Source organism: Phycodurus eques, chromosome 14 (genome assembly GCF_024500275.1).
Source record: "Phycodurus eques isolate BA_2022a chromosome 14, UOR_Pequ_1.1, whole genome shotgun sequence".
In the NCBI taxonomy this organism is placed as follows: Eukaryota; Metazoa; Chordata; class Actinopteri; order Syngnathiformes; family Syngnathidae; genus Phycodurus; species Phycodurus eques.
The window spans coordinates 4462989-4472776 of record NC_084538.1 but is presented as its reverse complement, the minus strand read 5'-3'; the positions used below and the strand labels follow the sequence as shown (position 1 = coordinate 4472776).

At 42.0% G+C, this 9788-nt stretch overlaps 1 protein-coding gene across 1 annotated transcript; it reads right to left on the bottom strand.

The window, feature by feature from the left end:
* Positions 1-426: 426 nt before the first annotated feature.
* Positions 427-8479, bottom strand: txlnbb (taxilin beta b). The gene is made up of 10 exons (XM_061695680.1): positions 8473-8479; positions 7124-7349; positions 5542-5633; positions 5253-5423; positions 3887-4081; positions 2667-2786; positions 2517-2591; positions 2090-2182; positions 1864-1959; positions 427-938 (listed from the first exon to the last, which is right to left on the bottom strand). The coding sequence occupies exons 2-10, from the start codon at positions 7332-7334 to the stop codon at positions 504-506; spliced, it is 1488 nt and encodes a 495-aa protein (XP_061551664.1). The 5' UTR covers positions 7335-7349; positions 8473-8479; the 3' UTR covers positions 427-503.
* Between the last annotated feature and the right edge of the window lie 1309 nt (positions 8480-9788).

The window sequence follows — 9788 nt, the reverse complement described above, 5'->3', positions numbered from 1 at the left end:
TCACTTTCGTAATATCAGATTTTTTTTATCTAAAAAAATGACTTCATGTGAAATTCAGATTTATTTTTTTCTTGAAAATATACTGCATTCTTCTGATATAAAAAAAAATAATTCTTGAAAAACAATCGGACTTTTCGTCTTCAAAAATAGTCACAGAATAGTGCGAATTTTAATCTAAAAACAAAACTTTATTCTGGTAATGTTCAGACTTTTTTCTCTAAAAAATCTTAACCATTTCATCAAAAAAAAAATTGACTATTCTCGGAAATTGTATCTATTAATATATATTTCCTCCCCCAGAATACACATTTATTCTTGTAATATTTTTCACACAAAAAAATACCCAAGAATCCAAGAATTCCTGTAAAATGGTGGATTTCTTTTATACATTTTATACATATTTGGTGGAAACTGCAATCACTGAAATGTATTTGTTAAATGCTCCTCTTTTTATATTGCTACAGAAATAACACATCCCATTATAAAGCCGCAAATTCTGAGTGTTAATCAACGGACTCCAGTTCCAAATGTTCATGGCATCGTTGGCTCCGCCCTGTGCGGTTCTCCGCTGGCTCGCGGGCGCCTCGGGAGGGTCCTCGTGTCCCCGTGTCGACGGGTACGACGTGGGAGATGGCGAAGGAGCCGGCGATCTCCCGCGGGAGCGCCTGCTCGGCTTTCAGTTTGACCAGTTCCTGGCTCAGAGGGTTTTCGGGGGAGGCGGCGGACCCGGCGGGGGCCGCGGTCGACGGCTCCTCGCCATCTTCCTCCGGGGTCTCCTTCTGCGGGACGTCCTTTTTCGCCCCCTCGTCCGGGCGACCTCCGGCTGCTTGCGCCTTCTCGTAGAGACTCTTCCTTTCGTCCTGCAAGGCCCTGCACAGACTCTCCAGCTTCTGGTTCTTGAGGGTGACCACCTCCAACTCCTTGTCCCTCACAGTTTTCTGCAGAACACACACACATATACATAGTATATTCATTTAAATTTAATTGGAGTAAAAAGTTGCACTTTCTTCTTCAGTTGTGCTGCTCATTCGGGTGTGCCCGCATTAGCCATCTGGGGGCAGCAAAAGTCAGATAGTATTGTTTTATGGTCCGTCTTCATGTGTTCCAGCACCATTTGTGTTCAGATAATAATCATTCATATTTTATTTAAATTTTTGTTTTTTTTACATAAAAAGGCCTACTTGGTCGTAATCTTATGAGGATGTAGTTTTGTGATGTAAGAAATCTTGGCGGCACGGTGAATGACCGATGAGCACGTCCGCCTCACAGTTCAGAGGTCGTGGGTTCAAATCCCGGTTGCGGGCTACCTGTTTTGGAGTTAGGGTTTTCTCCGAATTTAATTCTGCTTGGCAATGATAGTAAGACCACGTCAGAGGATCCAAACGGGGCATCGCTATGATCTCTTGGGGGCCACAAGACACCGTGATATCGTCAAGGACCAATCAGAGCTAAGCTGCTTTCCATATTTAAATTAAGAATAACAACTATCCAATCAGAGCAAAGTGTTTTTACATACTGAATGTCAATGAGACATTTCAAATGCCGCTCAGAAAAGACCGACCAGAATAGCTTGAAAAAGGGCATTCTGGGCATTTCCAACCCACATTTTCTTGCAAACCCGATAAAAGGATCTCAGAGATTATAGAAAAAAAATATTTGATGGTGTGAGATATTTATTTGTTATTACTGTATGTTTTTATAAAGCAAAATACTTCTAGAGTGCAATTTTTCTTATTAAAAAGACGAATGTTGCGATCGCGTTTCCAGGCTGACATTTCGCGGCGCTTCATCTGAGCTATAACGAGCATCGCACGTGCCGCACATCAGTCGATGAGGGAAGAACAAAAGCAGAAGCCCGCTTACATCCGCCACCATGTCGACGAGGCTCCTGCTGCAGCCGTCAAAGCGACTCTTCCATGATTGACACTCCTTCTCCAGCTTCCTCATCTTCTTGGCCATCTTGGAACACAACAAACATGTTAAGCGCCTAAAAATAGCCTCCTTGCGACGCCTTTTTAAAAAAAAAAAAAAAAAGTTTTTTTTTTTTAATTATTTTTTTCCCTTCTCCTTGAAAGGCCGGCATACTTACTTTGTCCATGTCCTGTTTGAAGCTGCTGTAGACGCTGTTACTCTTTGAAACGGTGCCCTGGAATTCGTCAAACTTCTTGGAGTACATGTCGAGCTTGGGAGACAAAATCAATGTTAACATTTATTTAAAAAAATAAATTAAAAAAACACTTATGGCTGGGCCATACGGCCTTAAAATCCAATTTACGAAATATTTTCCCAGCGCTTCTTTTCCAGAAAAATCAAACTTACACACAGATAATGTGAAAGTAGTGCGTTTCTTTCAAAGGTTTTTCAATGAAGACATTATTAAAACTACATTTTTTAAGAAAAAAGTCACAATATTACGAAAATAATTGTATGAATACATATTTTTTAAAGTCAATATTACGAGATAAAATCGGTGAACCACCGAGCGGGACTTTCCAACCATCCCGCGGTGAGCGTACCTGCGCCTTCATCTCCACCTCATTCTCCTTCAAGAGCTTTGCTTGCGACTTGTACTCTGCGGCCTTTTGCAGCAGCTGTTGGGACATCGGCAAAGTTGAGTACGGGATTACGCAAAACGGCGTTCCGGTTGAAAAAGGCGAGCTACGTACGAGCTCCCTCTCCAGCTTGTGCTTCTCCTCGGCCTCCTTCAGCAGCATGTTGGCCTGAGTCAGTTTGGTGTCCAGAAGCTTCTCCTTCAGGTCACGGTGCTTGAAAACCTTCTCCAGGTTCTGGAATTGAGTGTTTAGGAGGAAAGGAGTCACGTTTAGGGTGAAATTAAGGATGTGGGACTTCGAAGCGTCCATTTGTCAGGAGTTTGGAAGTCAAAACAATCAGTTTCATGGGTCAAATAGTCACATCCAAGTTTTTAAAAAAGTTGACCGCTGTTAATATTAAAACGGGGGGAAAAAAGAGTTTTCATGTCAAAGACCGAACGCGAACGTTGATTCATAGCGATAATGAAATGAATTGGAGTCTTTCGAGAATAGTCTAGTTTTCAGATGAAAAGTTGTGCTTTTAGAGATGGAAATTCGTCCTTTTAGAGATGCTGTAGAAAGTTTTATTTTTATGAGGAAAATGGTAAGTAGAAAGTTGTTTTGGGAGGTGGAAAAGTTATAATTTTATAAGAATGAAGTCACAAAAGATTTTTTTGAAATCTTTGTCTTGCTAGAATAAAGTCATATTTTTAAGAGCAAAACATGCTAGTGTCATGAGAAAATCAAATTCCATTTTCAAGAAAAAAAAAGTCAGATTTTGTTTCAGAAAAGTTGCAATATTTAGAGAAAAGGTCTAGAGAATGAAGTCATTTTTTTTTTTTCTTTTTTTCTTTTATCTGATTTTTTTTTTTAAATAAAATGTTGGAAGGTGCGGGGTGGGGGAGTCACATTCCTAAGACAATAATATTAAATTTTTATTGAAAAAAAAGTATTTACACTAAATTGGAATGAGAAAACGGTTTTGTTTTTGATTTCTGAGAAAACAAAAGTCACGCTCTTGAGAGCAGAAAGTTGTGTTTAGGGAGAAATCTTTTTTGGCTTGTCCGTTTTTAAAAAACCTTAGCCTTGCGAGAACAAAGTCGTATTTTTCAAGAAAAAAATTATCATAATACAAGAAATTTTTTTTGGGTCACATTACGAAAATAATGTCGATTTGAACGCCGATTTTCCGACAGGTTCAGAGGTTCCACTGTCTTCATAACTGCTTTCAGTTGAACCAATCCAAAGTCCAAAAACTACAACCGCAACAAAAAATACATGCTGGAGACTAGTTTTCCATGTTAAGGAAAACGGAGCAATAACGCGGCGGTATCGAGCGAGGTTAGCGTACATACCGCCTCCCGCTGGTCGTACTGTGTGATGAGGCCCTTGAGCTTGTCGGCCAGGGCGCTGTTCTCCTGGCACAGTTTGGCGTTGCGGCCGCTGTGCTCTTCGATCTGGGCCTGGATGTCGCTCAGGGTTCCCTGGAAGTGGGTGGTGATCTCCTTCCTCTTCAGGTCGTCTTCGCGGCACCTCTGCAGCGTCTCCTCCTGCCGACACGGACATTTTTGTTTCGCATTTGCGGCCGGCCGACTTGGCCAGCGCGGCAACTGTCGAGATATCGTATTGTAAGGCCATTTTTGGATGACGTTTGCAAGATTGAGTAAGATGAATAGTCGTCCCTCGCTATATCGCGGTTCACTTTTTGCGGCCTCACTGCATCACAATTTTTTTTATCGTCCTCATAACGTGGATTGTTCGCTGTATCGTGGGATTTTGCGGTGAATTATATTTCCACACTAACTGTTACTGTAGACTGTAAACATCATTGGCTAATTTGATGTGGCCTACCACCGCTAGTTAGAGCGAATTGTAATCCGTCCACAGGTGGTTAGGATAGAGGGAGGATAGACACAGCGGCTTCATTCGATCACATTCAATCACTTCATTGAACAAACGGTAACAAAATAAACACAAGCACATTCTTAGACGACCTACCGATGGCCTCGACTGAATTTGTCACACAACAGGTACTGCTAACGGTTTAGCCAGTTAGCAACCAACTCAACATTCTCATTCGCTGACTTCCACGTCCCTCAACAAGCCAGGCGCCGCCTTTTAAACACACATTCAGCGTCACAGATACTACAGTGTACAATGTGAGGATGGCGACCCCAGGTGGGCAAAAATAATACCAGCTCCTCCCATGCATATATTTTGGTATTATAGCTCACAAGGCTTTAAAATATATATAAATAGTAAAATTATTGTTTGCTTACTACGTCATCGATTTCGTGTATCGCGGGGGTTGTTTGGAACGTAACTCGTGGTGATAAATGAGGGACTGCGGCGTTGCTGTACGTTGCTTGTAAACTGGCTTTAGTTTTGAGTTTTTCAGGGTGCCCGCAAGGGAGCAGGGTGCGCCCCCTCCGTCGGGATGTAAAAGTGCAGTTTGAAAAATGATTTGATCATGGTTAAATCATGTTTGTACTGGCTATGAACTGGCTATGGTTTTCTGTTTTGAGGGGGTCCGCCATCTTTGTCCAGAGGTTTGATGGGCCATTTTTCTTTTTTTTTTTTACGAATAATTTTCGACCATCACGGCTGTTCCCGGAACCTACGAATAGGCGGTTAACTGTATATAATTTTTGTGATTTTTCTCATTTAAAATAAGATGTCCCGGCTCAATAAAGGTTTGGGTTATTGATCAGGACGAGGCACCTTTAAGCTCTTGTTGTGCCGCTGTAGTTCCCGGCAGAGTCCCTCCAGTTTGCTACGAGCCAGGACGGCGCGACTGTGCTCACTCTGCAGCTGGTCCTTCTCCTTCATCACCTGCAGAAGCTTCTTCTGCAGAACCTTCAGCTGCTTCTGGTCGCTCCGGTGCTCCTCCAGCTACGACCACACAACCGCGCGTGAGCCCGGTCCAGATGTCTTCTATCAGACGCTTACGTTTGAAGATTAAGCGCAGGATTAATCTGATTTTGCTCGCGTGTCTGCTAAATCCACTCACCAGCTCGGCGTGCTTCTTGATGGTGGCTTCCAGTTTCTGCTCGGGAGTGTGGAGTTTGTTCAGACTTTGCATGAGGAGCATGGCGTCCTTTCCTGAGTGGCGACAGAGGAGCTCCGATTGAATGTTAATTCCTTCTAAATCGCGCTTGACACGCTGTTGGTAAATCTGAGGACGTGTACTTTTCGTTCAGTCAGTGCAATTTGGATTTTTGGATCTATTCAAAGTCTGAATCCTGATTGAAAGCATCTTGCTTTAAAAAGAAGACGTTTTCTCGTTATTCTTGAAACTTGATCAACCAAAGTCAAATCCATTTGAAGTGTTTTAGGTTTTGCTCTTGTTAGAATCAGATCCAGATTCTTTATCTTGAGCCTGCTCCAGATTGGAATTATTCCATTTGTCATCCCAAAGCGTCACGTTGAATTGATTCAAAATCAGTTCAAAAGGTTTTGATTCAAATCCGGATTTCAGCTATAAATGCAGATTTAAATCCAGATTTCAGACCCTGATCATGGTTGACAGTTGATCCATTGGTTCTTGGATTGTATGAAAGCTACACACAAATCTAATCGAAATCTGTCCAGTCCACACTGCAGATCCAGATCATCATTTGAAACGTATTCATTTGTTCTTGGATAATACCGATGCTCCAACCCAAATAAATCCAAATCTGTGCTCAACTTGTTATCATTCATGTCGGTGAGAAGAAAAAAAAAGATCCCAAAATGATTACAGTTCATCTTTCAATGCCAATTCCAGATCCTGATCACGGTTTACAGTTGATCCATTAGTTCTCGGATCATACCGAAGCTATACATCGATTTAACTGAAATCCATTACAAACATTTGCGGTACAGTTCTTATGAAAATATCAATCCAGTCCACATCCCAGGTTAAGATCATGATTGTCCATTGCTACACGGCAATTTCATCAAAATCTCTTTCGAACGTTTTCAGTTGCGCCCGTGATAAAACATTATTCCAGCCCACATTTCGGATCCAGACCAATATCAAAACTTGATCCATTTGTCCTCGGATCGTACTGATGCTACACCAAATTCACATTACATCTTGAGTTATGTCGGATAAAATAATATTCTGATCCAGATCTCTTGAAAACATGTTTTTTAATTTATTAAAATCCAGATTCTGGATTGAAATCCTTATTTCAGATCCCTTGTGTTTTACAAAAAGATTTGAATCCAGATTTCTGATTCAGATCCAGATGATGATTGGAAGTTTATTCATTTGTTCTTGGATTGTATCGAAATGACACATCCAATTTAAATCGAAATCCATTCCAATCCACATTACGGATCCAGATTTATCTTTGGTTCATATGGGAGCACGCCCTAAACACACGAAATTCAATTGAAATATGTTCACCTTTTTTTTTGCGTACATCTGTGTTCTAAAAATGATTTTAATCCAAAGGATGGCGCCACGTGATAATTGAAATGTACTCCGTTTGTCGTGTGATCGTACCGAAAGTAGAATGATTCCGTAATCTCGATTCCAGATTTCCTACGGAAGCTACAAAACACTTTTCATGGAAATCTGTTTGTGTCACCCGCGCAAAACCTACCCAAGTTTTTGAGCATCTTTCTCTCCAGTTTCTGGTCCCGTCGGGTGTTGGACTGGACCTCCTCCGCGTCTTCCGGCTCATCTGGAGCCTCGTTGGCCCGGTAGGCGCTGATGATGTCCTCCAGTTGCTTGCCCAGGTCCTCGGTCAGGTCCACATTTGGGTCCACGTGGGTGCTCTCGGCCTGTGTGCTGTTCTCTGGACAGGACTCCATCTTTGTTTTGGGTCGCTGAGAGGCAATCGTTTACCCTCAGGATTAAACGAGAATCAAGTGATTCATTGGCATTTTGGATTTTGATTTGGCTTTTTGATTATTTTCTATGGGGGGGAAATGGAAATCCCAACAAACTGGAGGTTGACCGGATCGTGTTTGACCTTAGAGGTTCCTCCGTATTTTCCGTATTTAGAAGAAAGTAGGATTTCTTGCACAAAAAAAAAAGTCAAAAATTGACATGATTTTGAATGATTCGGAAAGCTCGACTCTTAGTCTTTGGGTCATGGAGAAATGTAAATAGGAACAAAATAGAGGTCAACTCGAATTTCCACTATTTAAAATTTAGTAGGATTTCTTACAAAAAAGTAAAAAGTATTTAGTCAATATTGGATGTATTTTTGTGAATGGGGTAGTTCACCAGCTGTACTGGAAAAGAAATAGTCCTGGCTAAATTTTTTATTTTTACTATATTCGTGTGTAACAGTACAATACATGTTCTGCCTCTAAGTCACATTTGGGGCCTTTCTGAAAAGAGACGATATTCAAAAAGGTAGTGGTTGAAAATGGGGCTTTGGTTATAAGTCATGGTATTTTGTAGGTAAAGATGATTTTTAAAAAGAAGTACTACTTGTACAGGAACGATCGAAACCAAGCAATAATGTTCCCCAGCCTCGCAGTCGGAGAATGTTTACATGCATAAAATTAGCGCAGCCTTCACACTGCTTTCACAAGCTGAGCACATGGCACCTGTTCCAGAGCCACGGGCTATTTTAAGACCCTCTTTATATGGGCAAGACATTTATTTATTTCCTCCTAAACCGACACTATTGATGGTTGGCGGCGGCGGCAGCTGTGTGCACAAAAACTGCTGCGATTTGCTTTGAAAAATGTGTAAAGGATGCAAAAAAAAAAACAAAAAAACACAACAAAACAAGATATTATATGTAGTAGAGATTGTAAGGTCGAAACAATTGTGTGAGTCGATGACAAATAATGCGAGCATGCGTCAAACAAGCACTTGGCAAACACTTTTAAAGATAATAAGGGCAGTGAAAGAGAAAATATCAGCGTGTTTAAATTCAAGAATTGTATGTTTTTGCCAAAGGGCGAAAGGCAGCTAACACGCGAGGGGTCTTACCGGGACCGAGGGCCGCAGGGGGAAAGAAAGAGTGTGGAGGGGCTAAGACAGGCTGCCTGCCACCGCAGATGCAACAGCTGTGATAAGACCACCTCGAAATAGAGCGCCGACCCCCCTCCCCGGCGCGGGAGAGGTGAGGGGCGGGGTGGGAGTCCGGGACAGGACGCTACAACTCCCCGAAAACAACTGCCGCCTTGTCGCGCAAGCTGGGCCACAACGCAACGTATGGTCGTGGGAATTGGGATGCAGTCGAGCCCCCAAATTTACAAGCGCAATTCTACTATTCGTTCCACGAAATTGTAGTCATTTATTCCCAAACAATCTATTTATTCTCTCCATTTGGATTTATTGGATTTATTTTTGGGGTCCAATTCGATTTCTGGCTCTATGTGTTGCCACGGGAACGTCATCTGCGCTCAGAATCAGAACGTCAACTATTTTAGCAAGGGGGACTGTGTCTTGAATCTGCTTCTCAGATTTCAAATTCCCCCTCGAGAAGATGTCGGCGTCGTCCCGTCCTCGGGTCGGTCGGAGCCAAACATGTCCAACTCGCAAAACCCATCCGCACGCATTCATAAACAGTGGACCCCCGCATACTTGCGGTTTGACACCTGCGGATTTACCTATTTGCTGATTTTTTGGGGTTTTTGTTTGTTTGTTTCCAAAAAAAAATCCAAAATGTCTTTTGAGAATAGCAAGCTCAAAACTGCTTTTTTTCCCACATGTTGACTTGTTGTGTTTCAGTAAAAACATGGAAACATAAACTTGTTTGTGTGTTGAAGAAAGCTGCGTTTGTCTATTGTTGGAAACGTATGTGAACCCTGTGCGATGATTGATTTAGGATTTGTGCACGAATTGGTCCTAAAAATGTGATCTGATCTTCGGTCTGAGTCACAACAATAGACGAACCCAGTCTGCTTAAAGATTTAGATTACTAGACTAGTAGATTTTAGGACCGATTTACGCAGAAGTCCAGCTCATTCAAAAGGTTCACATAGATTTTCTTATAGCTGTACCCCAAAGCAATAACATCTGAGGAGACATCATTTGCGCTATAACTTCAGCCAACAATTTCCCATAATTTTCGGAAGCCTTCGTTTTATTCGCCAGCCCAACATCGCTGGCGAATAAATAATTTCCATCGCTCCTCCTGCAGGGTTTGCAACAAAGCGTGAAACAAATGGCAACACACACATATTACTGGGTTAGAAGTATATTCTCTTAAAAGAAATTTGAATTGAATCTGAGCACCAAATGATAATAATGAATAGAATCCCCCCCCGCCCCCCCCCCCCCCCCCCAGTCCCCCACCTCAA